This window comes from Carcharodon carcharias, chromosome 3 (assembly GCF_017639515.1).
Source record: "Carcharodon carcharias isolate sCarCar2 chromosome 3, sCarCar2.pri, whole genome shotgun sequence".
Taxonomy (NCBI): domain Eukaryota; kingdom Metazoa; phylum Chordata; class Chondrichthyes; order Lamniformes; family Lamnidae; genus Carcharodon; species Carcharodon carcharias.
Window position 1 is genome coordinate 81,602,018 of NC_054469.1, and position 21,225 is coordinate 81,623,242.

The 21,225-nt window shown below is 42.8% G+C and overlaps 1 protein-coding gene across 6 annotated transcripts in view; it reads left to right on the plus strand.

Annotated features, from left to right (window-relative positions):
* Positions 1 to 17,869: 17,869 nt before the first annotated feature.
* LOC121276545 (raftlin-like) overlaps positions 17,870 to 21,225 on the plus strand; it is a 138,346-nt gene continuing 134,990 nt past the window's right edge. For 2 of the 6 annotated variants that reach the window (XM_041185093.1, XM_041185091.1), the window contains exons 1-2: positions 17,874 to 18,437; positions 20,051 to 20,097. Coding sequence is in view for 2 of the 6 variants with exons in the window: in XM_041185094.1 (XP_041041028.1) it covers positions 18,116 to 18,179 (64 nt within the window). In the remaining 4 variants the exon portion in view is untranslated. Of the gene's footprint in view, positions 18,438 to 20,050; positions 20,098 to 21,225 lie in introns of all 6 variants that reach the window. The other 4 variants (XM_041185092.1, XM_041185090.1, XM_041185094.1 and 1 more) reach the window with 3 other exon arrangements.

Below are 21,225 nucleotides of genomic sequence, written 5' to 3' on the forward strand. Positions count from 1 at the left end.
AGATCTTCCTCAGTGTCGATTATAAATAAGATGGGTTAAACACTATTTGATTAAAGCTAAAATGTGAGACATATTTTTGGATGGGATTGATTTTTACCCACCTCACCTGACAGAAATGATTTATGTCAAAGGATCACTATGTCTGTTAAAATTTATCAATTTCACTTAACGCCCCATTCCCATTGTAATCAGACTGGCTGCCATTTAACATCAGGTGGTTGAGGCAGGCCTTGTGAATACATACATATTGGAATACTGTAATGCTTTTAGGAATCTGCCTCAATTTTAACTGGGTAGGCTGGAACCTGCTGACTATAACCTCACAGCTTCAGGCACTCAGTAACACACTGGCTGCAAGCTAAAGGGCTGGTATGGGAAAGAGGGGCTCCTTTTAATGTGACATTGACACCAGTTCTGGGACAGGAAGGAGCTGTACCAAGGGGGTGGGCCCCACCTGAACCAGGATGGGACAAGTGTCCTAGCAGAAAGGGTAAGTAACATAGTGGCATAGGCTTTAAAATAGGAAGAGAAGGAAAGGGATCTACAAGAAATGAAAGCAGCCTAAATGTAAACAAAGGAGAGCATGGGAAAGAATAAATTAAGGGAGAACAGTGACAGCAAGGGAACAAGTAGAGCTACAGAAGAGTCTAAAAAGATATTTAAACATAAAGTGAGAGAAAATTCTATTGAATTGAATTAAAATGTTTTTGTTTTATTTATTCATGGGATGTGGGCTTTGCTGGCTAGGCCAGCATTTATTGCCCATCCATAGTGGCCCTTGAGAAGGTGGTGGTGAGCTGCTTTCTTGAACCGCTGCAATCCATGTGGTGTAGGTACACCCACAGTGCTGTTAGGGAGGGAGTTCCAGGGGGAGAATTTCCTATGGTGGACAGGTGGGACAGGAGCAGGCGGAGACAGGCACGGAGCCGATCACCGCCCATGATTGGCTGCGCGCCGCCATTTAACGCGGGCGGGACAATTAAGGCCCGCCCAGAGTAACGCGCAGCCAGTAGCACTGACCGCTTCCTGTGTGGGCCTGGGGAGGAGGGAGAGAGAGTCGGGGCCTACGCTTGGGCTCTTTGCCTGCCCATCAATCTTATGGTTGGACAGGCAGTGTTGTTAACAAGTTAAATTACTTTTTTAATGGCCTTAATAGGCCATTGACAGTTTGGTGGCACGCGCCTGCTGAATGAAATATCAAAATGACGCATGATGATGTCAGGACGCACACCCGATGTCATTGCAGGTCATTTTACATGTCTCTGTGTCAGGCCCGCCCCCCGCACGCTGACCGGAAGATTCAGCCCCAGGATTTTGACATGGTGACAGTGAAGGAGCAGCGATATATTTCCAAGTCAGGGAGGTGAGTGGCTTGGAAGGGTACTTCCAGGTGGCGGTGTTCCTATGGTGCTGCTCTTGTCCTTCTAGATGGTAGTGGTTGTAGGTTTGGAAGGTGCTGTCTAAGGAGTCTTGGTGAATTCCTGCAGTGCATCTTGTAGCTGGTACATGTTGCTGCTACTGTTCGGCGGTGGTTGAGGGAGTGAATGTTTGTGGATGTGATACCAATCAAGTGGGCTGCTTTGTCCTGGACGGTGTCAAGCTTCTTGAGTGCTGTGGGAGCTGCACTCATCCAGGCAAGTGAGGAGTATTCCATCACACTCCTGACTTGTGCCTTGTAGATGCTTGACAAGTTCTGGGGAGTCAGGAGGTGGGTTACTCGTCACAGCATTCCTAGCCTCTGACCTTCTCTTGTAGCCACAGTATCTATGTGGCTAGTCCAATTTAGTTTCTGGCCAATGGTAACCCCCATTGGCAGGATATTGATAGTGAGGGGTTCAGTGATGGTAATGCCATTGAACATCAAGGGGCAATGGTTAGATTCTCTTCTTGGAGATGGTGTTTTCCTTGTGTGGCGTGAATGTTACTTGCCATTTGTAAGCCCGAGCATGGACATTGTCCAGATCTTGCTACATTTGGACATGGACTGCTTCAGTATCTGAGGAGTTGCGAATGGTGCTCAACATTGAGCAATCATCAGCGAACATCCCCATTTCTGACCTTATGATGGAAGGAAGGTCATTGATGAAGCAGCTGAAGATGGCTGGGCCGAGGACACTACCCTGAGGAACTCCTGCAGTGATGTCCTAGAGCTGAGATTTTGACCTCCAACAGCCACAACCATCTTCCTTTGTGCTGGGTATGACTCCAACCAGTGGAGAGCTTTTCCCCTTGTTCCCATTGACTCCAGTTTTGCTAGGGCTCCTTGATGCCACACTCAGTCAAATGCTGCCTTGATGTCAAGGTCAGTCACTCTCACCTCATCTCATTCAGCTCTTATGTCCATGTTTGAACCAAGGCTGTAATGAGGTCAGGAGCTGAGTGGCCCTGGTGGAATCCAAACTGGGTGTCAGTGAGCAGGTTATTGCTAAACAAGTGCCGATTGATAGTACTGGTGATGACCCCTTCCATCACTTTACTGATGATGGAGAGTAGACTGATGGGGCAGTAATTGGTCGGGTTGGACCTGTCCTGCTTTTTGTGTACAGGACATACCTGGGCAATTTCCACACAGCCGGGTGGATGCCAGTGTTGTAGCTGTACTGTAACAGCTTGGCGAGGCAAGTCCTGGAGCACAAGTCTTCAGTACTATTGCTGGAATATTGTCAGGGTTCATAGCCTTTGCAGCATCCAATGCCTTCAGCCATTTCTTGATATCACGTGGAGTGAATTGAAATGGCTGAAGACTGGCATCTGTGATGCCGGGGGCCTCTGGAGGAGGCCGAGATGGATCATCCATTTGGCACTTCTGGCTGACGATTGTAGCAAATTCAGCTTTATCTTTTGCACTGATGTGCTGGTCTCCCTCATCATTGAGGATGGGGATATTTGTGAAGCCTCCTCCTCCAGTGAGTTATTTAATTGTCTGCCACCATTCACGACTGGATCAGATCAGATTAGATCAGATCCATCGGTTGTGGGATCGCTTAGCTCTATCACTTGCTGTTTACACTGGTTGGCAAGCAAGTAGCCCTGTTTCATAGCTTCACCAGGTTGACACCTCATTTTTAGGTATGCCTGGTGCTGCTCCTGGCATGCCTTCCTGCACTCTTCATTGAACCAGCGTTGATCCCCTGGCTCGAGTGGTGGATATGACCGGCCATGAGGTTACAGGTTGTGTTTGAGTATAATTCTGCTGCTGCTGATGGCCCACAGCACCTCATTGATGCCCAGTCTTAAGTTGCTAGATCTGTTCAAAATCTATCCCATTTAGCATGGTGGTAGTGCCACTCAACACAATGGAGGCTATCCTCAATGTCTCCCCAATGACTGTGTGGCAGTCACTCCTACCATTACTGTCATGGACAGATGCATCTGCAGCAGGCAGGTTGGTGAGGATGAGGTCAAGTTTGTTTTCCCCTCTTGTTGTTTCCCTCTCCACTTGCCACAGACCCAGTCTAGCAGCTATGTCATTTTGGATTCAGCCAGTAGTGGTGCTACCGAGCCACTCTTGGTGATGGACATTGAAGTCCCCCACCCAGAGAACATTCTGCGTCCTTGCCACCCTCAGTGCGTCCTCCAAGTGGTGTTCAACATGGAGGAGCACTGATTCATCAGCTGAGGGAGGGTGGTATGAGGTAATCATACCCATGAGAGGATATTGAGGACTCCCAGGACAACCCCTTCCCGACTGTATACCACTGTGCCGCCATTTCTGCTGGACCTGGCCTGTTGGTGGGACAGGACACACCCAGGGGTGATGATGGTGGTGTCTGGGACATTATTTGTCAGGTATGATTCCATGAGGATGACTACGTCAGGCCATTGTCGTTTCCTAGTTCAATGCCGGGCGGTATGTCTGGTTTCATTCCTTTCTTGTGACTTTGTAACAGTTTGATACAATTGAGTGGCTTGCTCAGCCATTTCAGAGGGCATGTAAGAGTCAAACCACATTGCTGTGGGTCTGGAGTCACGTGTAGGCCAGACCAGGTAAGGACATTTGTGAACAATTGACAATGGTTTCATGGCCATCGTTAGATTTTTAATTCCAGATTTTTATTGAATTCAAATTCCACCATCTGCCATGGCAGGGTTTGAACCCGGGTCCCCAGAGCATTACCCTGAGTCACTTGATTATTAGTCCAGCAGCAATTTCACTACGCCATCACCTCCCCTGTACAGGGATGCATAGTATCTATAATAAAACTGGGGAATTGGAGGCAATCATGCGTTGGGAAGAACAGAACCAAACATAGTTGGGATTACTGAGACATGGGCTACAGAAAAATCAGGGCTGGGAATTAAATGTTCCAGGGTATAACATCTTTAGAAAAGATGGGGAGGAAAAATGGGGAGGTAGAATATATGAACTTATTCGGGATAACATAATGGCAGTAGAATAAAGGAATGCAGCTATCAGCAAGACGAGTTCTTTTTAGGTAATCCCTTGGGATCGAGGATCTCTTACTGCCACTCTGGTTCAGTGTGTTCCAAGGTGGCTGATAAGTCCAATGTGCGATCTGCAAACTCTGCTACATGTGGGGCAGGTGGTACTTGAAGGGTTGGGTTGATGGGTTATTTGGAGGTTTATGCGCTTCTTTCAATGCCTTGACTTCGCCCCTGCATGTTCCCAACAAAGTCTTTCAATGTGTTCAGTGCCATCCAGAAGAAGCCTTCTCTGTTTTTGTCAGTCACAAGCCAGGGAGACCATGAGTCGGCAGAGATGTTTGACCTCTTCAGTGAAGCTTTGAGAACATCCCTAAAGCCTTTCCACTATCCATCTGGGAGTATCCCGCAGTGACTGAGTTCCGAGTAGAGCAGTTGCTTCGGGAGTCTGGTATCAGGCATACAAACTACATGTCCCATCCAGTGGAGCTGGTTTTGAGTGATTAGTGCCTTGATGCTAGACAAGGTGGCTTGAGAGTGGACTCTGCTGTTGGACCATCTTTCTTGCCAGTAGATTTGGAGAATCTTGTGAAGGCACAGCTGATGGTAATTCTCCAGTGCTTTGAGGTGCCTGCTGTAGTTTTGCCAAGTCTTTGAAGTGTGTAGGAGTGTGGGGATCACTGCTGCCAGTAAACCATGGCTTTAGTCTCAGATTTGAAATTCTTGTCCTCAAAGACTCTCTTCCTTAGTTTGCCAAATGCTGAACTGGCACATCGGAGGTGATAACCAATTTTGCCATCTATGCCTGCCTTTGTCCAGAGGAGGCTCCCAAGGTAGGGACAATGGTCCAGTTTTTCCAGGATCTTATCATTAATCTTAATTAACTGTGGGAGATGTCATGTTGTGAGAACTGGTTGTTAGTTTTCCATGTGTTTCAAGAAAGGCCCATTTTCTCACACGCTTTGGAGAAACAGTCAACCTGGAGTTCAGCTTCTGAATGAACGCATACACAGGAGTCACCTGCATACTGAAGCTCTAAACTGGGTTGGAGTGGTTTTGGTTTTGGATGTGGATTGAGCAGTTTCCCATTTGTTCTGTAGATTATCTCCATGCTTGTGGGTAATTTTCTGGAGGTGAGGTGCAGTATTGCAGTGAGGAAAATGGAGAAGGATTTGGTGCAGTGACACAGCCTTGTTTGATCCCAGTCTTTTCTAAGGTAGGGTTTGTGGGAGTTCCACTGGTGAGGATCACAGCTTGCATGTCATAGAGTAGGCAAAGGATGGTGAGAAATTTCTGAGGGCAGCTAAATTTGACGAGGATTCTCCAAATGCTTTTGCGGTTGACAGAATCAAAAGCTTTTGTGAGGTCAAAAAACGCCATGTACAGTGGTTGATGCTGTTCCTTGCACTTTTCTTGAATTTACCATGCAACAACGATCATGTTTGTGGTGCCTATCTGAATGGGGGAAAACTGCACTCTGACTCTGGAAGGAGTTCCTCAGCCACTTGAAGGAGGCGGTTGATGAGGATCCTTGTAATGATCTTCCCTTTAGCAGACAGTAGAAGGACCCCTCTGTAGTTATCACAATCAGACTTGTCTCCCTTCTTGAATATAGTCATGATCACTGCGTCCCTGAGATTACCTGGCTTGCACTCTTCTTCCCAGATGAGTGATATGCTTCATGACAAGTACTGATGACTGCTGGACCAATCCAATTTACCACCTCCATCAGCCTGACCCCCAAACAGTGGAGGCAACAGAACCAATGTCACAGGAAAATTATCAAAGGCCTCAAAGACCCACCAAGATAGCCCTTCTCCGAGAGCACCTCACTGCCAACCTCTCAATCTCCAGCCACCAGGAGCTACAGTGTACTCATAGTGTCTGCTTGAATCTAAAGTCCACAATAAAAAGGTCCTTGGCCTCCCTACCAGGAAATATCATGACTGGTTCAACAAAAACAACCAAGATACAGGACCTAATCAAGCATAAACACAAAGCTTTCATTGACTGGAAACTTCACCATGGCTCAAGAGAAAAGCAGCAGTCCTATGGGGTTGTAGGCAGTGGTACAGCATAAAACCTGTGACATAAAGAACAAGTGGTGGGCAGAAAGGAGCATGGGAGATTCAACAACGCATACACACCAACAAAATGCATGGCTTCTTCAATGCTGTCAAGAGGTTCCATGGCCCATCACTCAAGGGCCCATCCCACTGAGAGCTAACCATGGAGGGGAGCTCATCAAAGACAGGGAGGCAGTCAGCGCTTGCTGGAGGGAGCATTTTGAAGAACTCCCCAACTGAGACTGTGTGAACATCCCCAACTCCATTCCTCAATACCCCGTTTTAGCGCCAACCTGGTCTGAAACTCAGCAGCCAAAAGTCAACAAGGCCTTTGGAGCAGATGGAATCCCTGCTGAAATTTGGAAACACGGCAGAAATACATTCCTGGCATGGCTGCACAAGACAGAAATAGAATCCATTTCAATAAAGATAATAAAGGATGGATCAATCACAAGACACTGTACCTATGATGATTTTGCTTCAGTATTTTCTAAGGAGATAGAACAGGTAGACGTGACATTGAATGATGAGATGAGTAATGAGAGAGCCACATTTAAAGCTAAAAGGAAAAGAGGACAAACTCAAAGAGAACAAAGTCCCTGATCTGGATAGGTTTCATCCACGTATTTTAAAAGAGCCCAGGGAGGAGGTGGCTGAGCCATTACTACTCCTATTTAATCATTTGTTAGAAAAGCTTGTAGTAATAGAGGACTGGTGGATAACTAATATAATTCCTATATTTAAGAAGTGGGCGGAACACGTCCACAGAATTATAGACCAGTCAGCTTAACATCAGTTGTAGGGAACACTGGAATCCTTACTAAAGAAGAGAGTAAAAGAAATCTAGAAATTAAAAATATAAAAATGAATAGTCAGCATCAATTTCAAGAGGGAAAACCTTGCTTGGCCAACCTTATTGAAGTTTTTGAGGGGATAACAGAGTAGGTAATGCAGAAAATGTAATTTATCTGGATTTTTCAAAAGTCTTTCAATAAGGTGCCCCATAATAGACTGGTGAATAACATCAGAGATTGTGGAGTCAGCGGACTAGTGACAGAATGGATTGCTAACTGGCTTCAAGGCAGAAAACAGATTGTGAGAGTAAAGGGTCGTTATTCAGACTGGCAGAAGGTGGGAAGTGGTGTTCCACAAGGATCAATGCTGGGACCACTGCTGTTCATATTAATGATTTGGGCTTTAGGATCAAAATTACAATTTCTAAATATGCTAATAGCACCAAATTGGTAGGGAGGAGGAATAGCCAATACTGCTAAGGACTGCAACAAATTACAGGATATTAATAAACTTTGCAGCATGGGCAAATAATTGGCAAATGAAGTTCAACACAGATAAATGTGAGGTGGTACATTTTAGTAAGAATAGGAAGGTAACATTACTTGGAAGGTGCAAGTCTATGTGGGGTAGTAGAACAAAAGGATCTCTGCACAAATACACAAATTATTAAAAGTTATAGCAAGCCCATAGAAAAATGCTAGGCTTTATTTCTAGCAGGATAGAATTGAAAAGTAGGAAAGTTAAGTTAAACTTGTATTGAATCTTGGTTAGACCACACTTACAGCACTGCATGCTATTCTATAACATCATGTTATAAAAAGGATATAGAGGCATTGGAGAGGGTGCAGAGAAGATTTACAAGGATGAAACCAGAAATATGTTGGCATACATACCAGGAAAGGATTGACAAACTGGGTCTCTTCTCTCTTGAAAAACAAAGCTGAAGGGTGACCTAATAATAATCTTTAAAATCATGAAAGGTTTTGATAAAGTGGATATAGAGAGAATGTTTCCTCCTATGGGGAAGAGCATAACTGGAGGCCATCAATATAAGAGTCACCAAGAAATCCAATAAGGAATTCTGAAGGAACTTCTTTACTCAGAGTGGTAAGAATATGGAACTCACAACCACAGGAAGTGTTTGAATAGTAGGGGAAGTGAAACAAGCTTTTAAAAAATTATTTCATGGAATGCGGTAGTCACTGGCAAGGCCAGCTTTTGTTACCCATTACTAATTGCACTTGAACTGAGTCACTTGCCATTTCAGAGGGAAGTCAAGAGTCAGTCACATTGCTGTGGATCTGGAGTCACATGTAGGCAAGACCAGGTAAGGACAACAGATTTCCTTGGCTAAAGGACATTAGTGAACCAGATGGGTTTTTACAGCAATTGATAATATTTTCATTTCTGGCTTTCAATTCCAGATTTTTCTAATTAATTGAATTTAATCTCCACCAGCTGCCATGGTGAGTTTAATGGTGAGTATTAGCCTAGGCCTCTAGGTTACCAGTCCAATGATAATCTCACTTTGCCACCACCTTCTTGGAGAGGGGAGCATATGAGGGAGAAGGGAATAGAGGATTATGATGGTAGATTTGGATGAGAAAAGATGGGAAGAGACTTGGGTGGAGCATAAACATTGGCATGAATTGATTGGGCCGAATGGTCTGTTTTTGTGCCATATATCCTATGTAGTCTAAAGGGGCACTCCGTTTCAGCCATAGTGATCATAGGGACCTGCATACTGTTGAGATTTTTGGATTTCCAAAGCATTTTTCAGCTTGGAGATTGCTTCTTTCTGTTATTTGTTTATCCTACTTGACCTAAATACATCTCTCAATTTACCATTCTCTATCACTACTTTCGGTGGAGGAACTGTTGGAGAATGGGGAGCAGCAGCAACCTCAACAACCAAGGTGATCAATATTAGAGCCTGTTAGAAGACTACAGGTAAGAAGAGCATCTCATACAAGATTTTAGCCCACCCACAAGGTCTATAGACCAAGCTTGTATGCCAGAATGTGACTGCATCTGGACATCTGCTTCCCCAGGAAGGCTGTCACTGATCTATGCAGCTCCTGATCCCTGTTATCTCAGGATTGCATGTTTTGGGAGTGACTTTGTAACTTATCATCATTCTTATTTTCTTAGGCTTCTTTTAAGTTATTACAAGGAACATCACCTGCATTTCCCAATATACAGTGCACTGCTGCATCAAGCACATCACTAATGCTGTGTTTTCTCATTCAACCTTTCTATCACTGTCAACAATAAAAATTAAAGAGCTCTAGATTTTCACCCTTGTGTCCAGGCTATATAGGAATATTCTCATCTAGTAGTCAAGGCACCAGAAGGAAAACCAGTATCTCCTGTTAACAGGAAGAATGATCACTTAGGTAATGTCCAGTTATTCTGTGATCACCACAGGAGGATCATGCAAATCTCTGCCAGTTTCTCAGGTAGCTATCACAATACAATATCATACAATATTAACATATTCTTCCACCATTCCATCCTTCCAGGATTCCTTCCTGAGGTCAAGGACCACTCCCTCCACATTTGGTTCATGACACCCTCGCAACCCACCATACCTGAACAGCTCAAGTACAACCACAGCCACAGTGACACCTGGAACATCACCAAGCATACAGTGAAGAAAAAGTTCAGATGCTCGAGACTGCCTACAAAATGGCCCACACAAAGTCTCTTGCATCAGTGTAGCATGTTGCATGTTGCCCAACCTGACAATACAGAGAGGATTGCAGTTGAAGGAGGCAGAGCAATAAGAAGAGTCATCACCTGAGGGGGAAGAATTGGGTGAAAATGAGGGGGGATTGGTAGAATAAGAGTCAACATGAATCAATGCTGCCAGAGATGCCAGGGATCAAGTGGTAGAAAAATGTTTCTGATGACTTGCCCACTTCTCTCCCTAAAAGATTACATAAGGCCTCTCTGCATCAAAAGTCGTCATTAACCCCTTCACCACATCCTTAATTCCTTCCTTAAAGAACATAAAATCATTCAGTCAACTGTAAAGGGTTACCATCAGGAGCACCTGATACAGATGTAACTATGATGCAATGCCACATGACTAAGAGACACATCTGGTAAGAAGCAGAAGTACAACCATGTGCAGAGTACTGAGATGGAAAAACATTTGTAAATAAACAAGAATAGTTTTCATGAATAACAACCTATGAATTACAGGCAAACTCTAAAGAAACCTTATCTTAACCCCAAACCCAGGACAAAGCTTGGTGGCAGTGGACATAAGAACATAACATAAGAAATAGGAGCGGGAGTAGGCCATTTGGCCCCTCAAGCCTGCCCCACCATTCAATAAGATCATAGCTGATCTGCCCCAGGCCTTAACTCCTCTTTTGTGCCAGCTCCTCATAGCCTTAACTCCCCGATATTTCAAAAATCTATCTACCTCCTCTTTAAGTACTTTCAGTGATCTATCCTCCACAACTCCCTGAGGTAGAGAATTCCAGACATTCACTACCCTCTGAGAGAAGAAATTCCTTCGCATCTCAGTTTTAAATGAGTGGCCCCTTATTCGCTAACTATGTCCCCTAGTCCGAGACTCCCCCACTAGTGGAGACATCTTCTCAACATCTACCCTGTCAAGCTCCCTCAGGATTTTGTACGTTTCAATAAGATCACCTCTCATTCTCCTAAACTCTAATGAATAAAGCCCTAACCTGTTTAGCTGCAGGACCCATAAAAACTTCAAGAGAAGAGCTGCAGAGCTGAAAGGCCTACCAATCCTAGGGAAAAGGATAAGAAAATAAAAAAAAAAACAGAATTACCTGTAAAAACTCAGCAGGTCTGGCAGCATTGGCGGAGAAGAACAAATTTGAGGTTTTGAGTCCTCATGACCCTTCAACAGAACATAAGAATCATAAGAAAATAAAAGATTGAAGGCTCACCTGAGAATGGAGCATCGCAGATGCTGCAGATGCAAGCAGACACACATACCCAGAGGCCAGGCAGCAAAGAGTACATATCACAATCTACAAGCCAAACTACTGAAGCAGCAACAGATCCAGAGCTTAAGACAAGCATGGAGTCTACATTACCATTCGCAAAACCATTCTGAAGCGCTGAAGGCTCACAGCAGGCTCTACACTCAGACCGTTGGAGGAACAGATTCTCCAAAAACAAAACAGCTGCAGATTTGCATAAGAAGGATCAGGTCAGTACTTTATGCATTAGGGTCCATAACACACAATGTAATTGCAAGAGTGGGTGTCAATGACGCCTCAATCTCATATGAGAAAGTCCTCCAAGCATTCAATCTGTACTTTAGTATTCAAAAAAATTTGATCATTGAGTGAGTGAGATTTAATAAGAGGAGGCAAAAACTGGGCAAATCTATGGGCTTATTTATACATGACCAGTACAAACTCTGAGAATTGCGGCTATGGGATCCCCAGAGATCAACTAATACATGAATGTACAGTGGTTGGGGTCTTAGTTGGAAACTTATCAGATCTTTTGTAAATGAGGGGAGATTTAACTTTCACAAAGGAGGTACAGATAACATGATGGACCATGCATAAGGAGCTAAACAGAGCAGTTGTTCATGGGTAACCCCCTGGAAAAAAAGGAGTGAAGCCATTCAATATGTCAGACAAAAAAGTGCGCCGATCAAAAGAAAAGAACTGGGATCAAAAGAAAAGAGCACAGTGAAACAAATGCCTACGAAATTGGGAAAAAGTGCGCCAACTGCCGTCTGGAGATTCTCTGTGAGTGTCGGGAAAACCCTACAAAGGTGGGAAGAGTTTCCAGCATGGGGAACTGAATGCCACAACTGTGGGAAGTTCGGGCATTTTAAAATAATCTGTAGATCCAAAGTTCCTGTAGCTAATAGAAAGAAATAAATAACAATGAAACCAAGTAAAATCCAAAAAGAGGAACAGCCACAGAAAGTAACTTATCCTAAGAAGGTTATTTGTTAACAAAACAGAATAATTATTGGAGCATGAAATTCGAAGTTGACGGTCACCCCACCGAGCTCAAGCTATATACTGGCACAGGTGTTTCAATATTATCTGATGAAGATAAATGGCTTAAAAATATCATGTTACAGCCATCCTCCATCCAGCTGCAGGGTCCAGGAGGGACAACATTAAAAGTAATAGGCCAATACTTGGCAAGGTTAAGATACCCGAATAAAGAAATTGTGGAACCCTTGTACATTATACAGAACCAGGAGTCATCATTATTGAGCCAAAAAGCATGTTTGTTGCTGAGGCTCATTTACAAGGTTGATGAAATTGCTGATGAGTCTGCTGAGGTATTCAGGAATGAATTTCCACCCCTATTTTCAGGCTTAGGAAAGCTGAAAACAGAATATCACATAACCCTAAGGGCAGATGCTAAGCCTGCATGTCTTTTCATAGCGAGGAAGGTCCCTCAGCCATTCTCAAAGTCATGATTGAGATTGAATACATGTTACAATAAGGGGTCATCTCTCCAGTAACCATACCAATGAAATGGTGTTCTGGAATGGTCACATTACCAAAGTCTAATGGTTCAGTTAGAACCTGTGTGAACTTGACTCAATTAAACATGTCACTAGAATGTGATATCCACCTGATGGCATCAGTGGTTGGATGTCTCACCAAGTGAGCAAAAAGCATCCTCTTCATAAAATCGGATGCTAACTCTGGATGTTGGCAGTTGCCTCTGGATAAAGAATCCAGATTGTTAACTACTTTTATCACCCTACTTGGTTGTTATTGGTTTCATAGGTTACCATTCAGGATTGCTTCTGCACCTGAGATATTCCAAAGAACAATGTCTCAGATTTTGGAAGGCATGGAAGGTGTAATATACCATATGGATGACATTCTCATACACTTCTTCTAAGGAAGAACATGACCATCGAGTGAGACCAGTCCTCAAATCCTACAAGAGGCAGGTTTGACATTAAACAACAATTGTGAATTTTCAAAACAGATGATATAATTGTTAGGGCACATTGTGCAAGCGTCGGGAATTACAGATGATCCACAGAAAATCAAGGTCATTAGAGAGTTGCCACAGAATAGAAACAAAGATTCCTTGGGATGGTCAATCAAGGTGGCAAGTTCTTACCAAACTTGGTGGAAATCAATGAACCATTACAACAACAGTGGTGCTGGAATGTGGACCAGACTAGCAACTGCTTTTGACAAGATCAAAAATCTCCTAATTTCATCATAAATTCTAATGCACTGTGATCCAGAATTGCCAACAATGGTAGCAGCTGACACATCATCTGCAGGCTTGGGTGCAGTGTTGTTTCAAGTTCAAAAAGGTAGACAAAGAAGCCCAGTTTATTATGCATCAAGATCTCTCACGGACACAGAGAAGAGGTATGTAACCATTGGGAAAGAAGCATTAGGAGCCACGTGAGCCTAGGAGAAGTTCCCTTATATCATGGGATTAAGGTTTAAAATTGAAACTGATCACAAATCTTTGGTTACTCTTCTTGACCTAAAGAAAATTGCAAAAATGTTGCCTAGAATTCAAGGTTTTAGACTGAGATTCAAGATATGATTCAGTTATTGGGTATGTTCAAGGGAAGTACCAGACAACAGCAGTTGCATTATCAAGAATACCAGTGGAAAGAGTCAAACCGGCAGATTTAAATCTTACTGAAGAAGTAGAAGCATATACCTCGCTCATTACCAAACACTTAGCCACTACTGAGAAGAAATTACAAGAAATTAAGCAAGCACAATAACAGGATGTGTACATCAAAATAAAAGTGTATTGTCAGAACAGGTGGCCAGAATATACTCCTAACAACCCAGTGCTTCACCAATACATTGAACAGAGAAAACACCTCACAATAATTGATGATTTCTTAGTTTTTATGACAGAAAAGTCATCGCTAAAACACTTTGACTCGACATTCTCTAGAAGATCCATCAATGTCACTTGGGAATAGCGAAATGCTGAGCAGGAGCCCAGCAATCAGCCTGGTAGGCAGGCACGAGTCACTCCATTGAAGAGTTAATCACGAATTGCCTTATGTCTGAAGTGAATGGCCAACCGCAGAGTGAACCACTGGCACCCTGCACTTTTCCTTTGAGGCCGTGGCAGTGCCTGGTAATGAATTTACTTGAGTTTAAAGGCAAAGTTTTCAATTTTGTCATTGATCACTACTCCAGATGGTTTGGAGTGAGTAGACTGCATAACACCACGGCAGATGCAATCATTACATCACTAAAAAGAATCTTCACAACACATAGCATCTCAGACGTTGTGCTGTCAGGCAATGGACCTCAACTGATTAATGAGCTGTTCAACAAATTTGTGCAGGAATATGGTTTCATGCATGTGATGAGTTCGTCTAGATATCCTCTGTTGAACAAAGGAGCAGAAAGAGGAGTTCAAACAAGTAAGGAATTGATGAAAAAGCATGAAGATATTAACTTAGCCTGTATTAACTTCAGAACCTCACTCCTAAAAACTGGTTTCTCAATATTAAAACTATTGATGGAAAGATGGCTGCAAACACAACTTCCAACTCTACAACAAACATTACAACCTACCATTACCTCGGATGACCATGAAGAGAGTAAGGAGCAACAAAGAGACAGTCAAGCTGCTAATTTCAACTTCAGACTCTAAGCATGAGACTTAAAAGTCCTACAGCCTGGGGGGAGAGTGTGGATACGAGATCAATAGAAAAAGCTCCACAGCTCAGATCTTATAGAATTGAGATGGACCAGGGAAATATCAGAAAGAAACAAAGAGCCTTGATATCATTGGGAAAGGAAAAGTTTGTGGTTTGTTTTTCTCCCCAAAGTGCCTAGTGCAGAAAGGTCATTAGCACACCAAGCTCGGTCCTTCCCTCGGTGGGAAGCGCGTCAGAATGGATCATTGGACATACTATTTAGATCTGGTTGGAGACAAGGAACTGAAACAAGTAGAAACTCTACAACCGCCCAGTTAGAAGACACTCCTATCAAACGATGAGGGAGTGCAGTTTGTCCTTGACCTCGAAACAAAATCAGGACCAGATCAGGAAGATTGGGTCAAGGCACCACAGAAACTTACCCTGCGAAGGCTGATACTTTGGGGAGATGTAGGAGTATGCATATAGTTGGAATAAAGATTTGGGGGAAGATGTAGAGTAAAGGATTAACATCAGGAGCATCTGATATGGATGTAACTACTGATGCAATATCAGAGGGTTAAGAGACTGAGGTCTGGTGGGAAGCAGAAGTACACAATCTTGTGTAGAGTACAGAGATATACATGGTTTTGTAAATAAACAAGAATGGTTTTTATGAATAATAGTCTATGGTGGCATTCTTATGGTAAAAGGCAAACCCTAAAAAAACCTCATCTGGACCCCAAACCCAAGATGAAACACCAACTTCTAAATCAATGATATACTGGCAATCCAAACTCAGGGGACGAAAGAAGCTTTGAAAGTCCTTATCAATTCGGTCTGCCAATCTCTCCAAGGTGGTTTGAACAGTCACTAAAACTGCAATGACTTGTAAGATCAACCCTCATTGTGAGGCAGCCACCCTCTGCAAGGCAGATTGCAGACTGGTGATTCTGTGTGAGATGACACCAGACAAACTGGAAGAGGACTCTTCCTTTCTTTCAGCCACGGTGATGGAACTCCTTGGCAGACCTTCCATTGCCTGGCATAACTGGTTTTATGAGTCAATTAGCTTTCTTTTCAAGGCTGGGTTCCTAAAGACTGCATCTCTGTCCTTCTTGGTAGAGTTGGGAGAAGGTGTCACCCTTTAGCAAGCCATCTCCTGGGTTGTCCCTGCCACCAGTTCCTCTTGCTAATTTGTGTTGGGTGCCTCAGCATGTGCAGACCCCTCTAATTCACTATCTACACCCCCGAGGTTGCTAGTCTCTGTGTTGATGCATAGCAAAGATGGAACTTGTAATGTCCATTCACTAGAGGATTGCCTCCCTTCAGGTGTCTTCTCCTTGCTGAGAATGAATAGAGAGTGGAAAAAAGGACATAAATTAGCTTGGCTGAATGTGTATTTTCCTAAGGCACATGGTGGGGTACAAAAAGCAGTAATAAACTCTGATTAGAGAATCCCCAGCCTCAGCTTTGAAGAATGCCATTGCAGGTTTGAGGGTCATCAAGATAAGTGTTCTTCCGCCAGTCTTGCTCTTTTCCCATATTGTACACTGTCTTCCCTGAAAGAAAGAGAAGGTGAAAGCTAGTGAGTGTCCCTCATAAAGAAAAGTGCACATACATGGGACTTTTGCTAATGCAGATGCTGAGAGAACGAGAAGAAGCACAATGCAAACAAGATGGTGAGGTGTTAAATGGTAAGCATTTCGGGAATGTAAAGTGGGCAGGAGTTCCTGATTTTGTAAGGCTACCATGTGAGAACAGAATGCTACTAGCAGCTGTTGTGAAGAAAGTAAGCAAAGGTGGGTGTGTGCTTGCTTTGAAAATTAAAGGTAGTACAGTATTCACATGTGATGGGTAGTGAATGATGTGATGTAGGAGAGAGTTTGGAATAGTGAGAGATACGAGCAGGAAGAATTGTTGCCAGGTGTCATTGAGAGAGACAGAGAAATAAAGAGAGAAATACACTTTTATTGCTTTTGTGAGGGCGTTGAAACATTTCCTGCACTGGATCCAGGTTCTGGAGATAATGCTTCTGCACCATCTCCAAGCTGGATGTCATATGGCATTTAGCAAGCGTGTTGTCATTCCAAGGTGGGCAAGCATCACACACCATATTGGTTATGGTGCCCTGTAGTCTTCCAAGGGAATCAGACTCATTGCATGTGAAAATTGGTGGCCGAATGCTTATTTGAGCATTCTTTACAAAACTGATTCCTGACTAACTGTAGTATGCGCCATGCATGCTACAGTCAGTTTTCTCAGGTAAAAAGCAGCTGAATGAATGAATGGTCTTTAAGAGGACTGGGCCTGCAGGAGTACTTTTTAAAAAAAGATCTGAATGTCATGCCTGGAGAAGCAAACGGGGAGAGCTGTAACTTAAATTTGGGGGCTGCTACCAGTTACTGTTGGCTCCTACTATCGATCTCCACTACTGTCCCCCAATTTGACTCTTACTGTTGACCAAAGTTCATTTCTTTCAGGATCAGTGCATTGCACTGTTCAGTGTGACTGATGTCCCCAGCATGCCTGTCTTGTTCTGAAAGCGCAACAGACCAATTTTGAGTGGTCCCCTTGAGCATCAGTTTAACGCAACTGTTTGAGGCCATGATAGAGCCTGTGTCCGAATTTGGGAGAGATCCATTTTCTAATGATGTCCTCATGATGTTTTTTTAAATTTACTACAACTACTTGGTTTCTGCCTCCTATTAATATACCATCAGTTTTCCAGACTGTTAATCCTCAAAATTCCTTGTTTTGACATCAACCAGATAATTGAGTCCCTTGTGGCTTTTCTTTTCAAGACAAGCAGGTCTTCTTTTTGTTTTATTTTAAGTGAAATTTCAATTAGTCACAGACTGTCCCATGAGTAGATTGCCCCTTTAACAGTCTCCTCCAGAGATCCCAGTAATGGATTTCAGCCTCAGGGGGCTGGTCTGGGTCTTAAAATATGAATTTCATTGAAGGGTGAAGTCAGCATGCTGGCCAGACCCATCTGGCTGCTGAACTGGTGCTCACACACACACAGCTCAGCTGGTTTAGGCGTGTGATGCATTTTTGCCTGGCATTCTGCCTTTGCCTCATACCCAGGTCACTTATTTCAATGATTTTTGCAAGACTGTAGCTGGTATTTTTGTGACGTTTTCTTGCAGTTGTGATTTAACCAGTGAAGCAGGAGGGGAAATGAAAGAAAAACACCAAGCTGGTACAGGATGTGGTTTTACTGAACACGCAGCAATGAAGATTAAAATTTTTGATGCATGACGTTTTCAACAGCAAAAGGAAGTCAGCGGATAAATTTAGACCCAAAAACTACAATTGTAAGATTTGTAAAAGGATCAGACAGTTTTACGTATGGCTCGGCTTGCCTCTATATTTCTCGGAGTTGCTTGTGCTTTGTTGCACTCAGCCTTTTCGAGTTAGTTCTTGCTCGTAAAGCTGATCCAAGTTTCCTTCAGGGTCAGTAACTTCCTTTCCTGAGATGAGAGTATCTTTAATTGTGGCCGTATTTTGATTGCCCTCAATTCTTGAACAGACTGCTGATTTCTTTGAAATAATTCTTGGCAAGCTTTTCTCAGGTAAATCCATAAATAATTATTTGTGTTTGAATACGTGTTAGTTGTTTAAAAGCTGTTGTGTACTGTAAGCCTTTGGTGCTAGTACTAAAACAGCTTTAGTGTTGCTGCAATGTAAACAGTATTTTGTCTGGGCTTTAGAATGTAAGCCTCCTTTTTTCATCCTTTGTTTGCTTCCTTTGATTAAATACCACAGGAAATGTGTTACAAAGTAAATGTGAAACTGCCTACAGAGCTCTTTCTTTAACTGTTTCTGGACCAGCAAAGTCCATAACTGTCTGAAAAATAAGCATGGTCTGCAGGGCATTGTCTTACAAGGTAAATGTTGTTGTTTCCCATGAATAATGAAGAAAGAGTGATCTCTTTACACCATAAATTAACATTTACATTTTAATTGTATGAAGTTTTTATACATGGAATAAAAAGAGTATCAGTCTTCAAACGGTTAAATGTTCTATTTAGTATTTTTGCTTTTCATAAATAATTTTGCACAATTTTAATGCGTATGGAATTACTTTAGTTCCATAAGTATCTACATGCCATTTAAGTAAAATTAAAAATTCAGCTGGACTTGCATGCTTAATTCTTTACACATATTTAATGATTTACTAATGGCTTCTCCCAACCCTCCTAAAAAATATACTTTATTAGAAAGCAGAGCATGGTTACAATTCTTTAAGGAAAATGACTTTTATCTATTGTTAAAGACAGCATTGTACATAGGACTAAATCGCCAAAGCTTTAACAGAGTCTGACGGAGAATACTTTGAAAACTGGTAGAAATTATTTAGAAAATTAAAACCAACAATTCAGCTAATGTCGAAACATTCCAGCATGTGGATACTTTAAAAATACATTTGATGCCTTTTTTATATTAACTGCCATTCTGGTTATCTGAGTAGAAGAACATTTCTGTGACAGAGGTAAAGGAGAAGGAGTAAATGTTCAGTATTTCAATAATATACATAGGTTGAAAAAAAAGTTTCCTCTTAATTTAGAAAACTGACCTCAGACAAGTTAGGTAACCTTTGAGGAGGGTGTGAATTCCCAGCTATGTCTTGTAAACAGATGACTAAAAAAAACTGACTAAAACACCAGTGTAATATGAGATTTGAAAATTGTCATCATTCAGCCACTGAAAAAGATAACAATCATAACATTCTTTACAAGTTATTCTTAATAAAAGAAAGAATGGTCTAAAGACAATTATTGTAAGTTGCTGTTTATGAACAATTTTCAGCAATCATGACAGAATCAATTGAATATCAGTCATCCATTGGAGACATTTGTTATAATGAGCCACAGAAGACCCATTTAATACTAAACTTGTTATAAATGCTGCACCAATATTCCTACCACCATTTAGCAGACCACAAAGTAAACGCCAAACACAAATTTAAGGGCGGATTTAACTTCGCCCGCCAATAGCAGTTAAAATCTCTCAGGTTACCTATCTGCAGAAAACCATGCCAGATCCTGTAGTTTCTAATTTTAACACAGTTGTCATCCAAAGCTGGTGGGGTTCTAATTCGTATATTTTAATCAGAGAACAAACATATTATCAGGCCTCGACATCAATTTAAATTTCTGTCTGAGTGGACATGTTTTCCCACCAGATGAAAACCTGCGAGAAGAGGATTGGGAAGCTGAGGAGGCCTTTGAGGTAAATTTCTGATATTCCTTTGTGCAGCCAGGAGGAGCAGGAGTGTGACATGTTAATAAGACCCTGGGGTTAAATTTGCAGTAATTTGGTAGAAGCAGTCACTCAGCCTCTATCCTGCCATTCCATCAAACGGTTGCTGATCTGTCACTGTGCCTCAAATCTATTACTTGTCTTTGCTCCATAACTCTTGATGCTCTTACCTAACAAAAACTATCAATATCAGTTTTAAGAATTTTAATTGACCATCAGCCACAGCTATTTTTAGGGGGAGAGGATTCCAGATTTCCACCATCCTCTGTGTGTAAAATTCCTGTCTGATTTTACTCCTGAATGACTTTAAGGGCAGAATGTTCGGGTTGGCCAGGGGGGTGGGCTCCGCTTGCCAACACATAAAATGATGCACAGTGACATCGGGCATGCGTTATGACGTCACCGCACGTCACTCTGATCCTCAGTTCGGCGGGCGCGCAGCAGAATCGTCTGCGCACCTGCTGAACTGTCAAAAGTCTGTTAAATCCATTTAAAAACTAATTAAAATAATTAATTGAGCTGCCTGTCCAACCTTTAGATTGGTGGGCAGGCAAAGAGCCCAGGCAGCCTTTGCATTTATCATGAAACCTCATCCACGGATGGGATGAGGTTTCATGAAGGGTTTATAAATCAAATAAAATTTTTTATTAAAGTTCATTGACATGTCCCAGCTCATGCAGGAAAGAGTGCAGGCCCCAACTCTCCCTCCTCCCCCTGCCCGCACAGGGAGAGCTCAGCAATTCCAGGTGCGCGTAAAGCTGAGCGGATCTTGATTGGCCCGCCCATGCAAAATGGCGGTGCGCCGATTGCGGGTGGCGATCGGCTGCACACTTGCCCGCTTCAGCCCAACCCCCCCCCGATGGGGAGAAGATTCTCCCCTAAGATTCTGTGCCCTTGTTCTGGAGTGTCTCATCAGAGGAAATAATTCCTCTATATTGAATACTGTTTTCATTTTAAACACCTTGATTAGATAAATTTTCAACCTTCTAAGCTTAAGAGAATCCAGGTCATCTTTGTGCAGCCTCTTATCATTGTGGTGAAAACTGCCACAGCAGGCTGGTGAAAAAGGCCTGAGCCCAACCTGCAGCCCAACAGTTT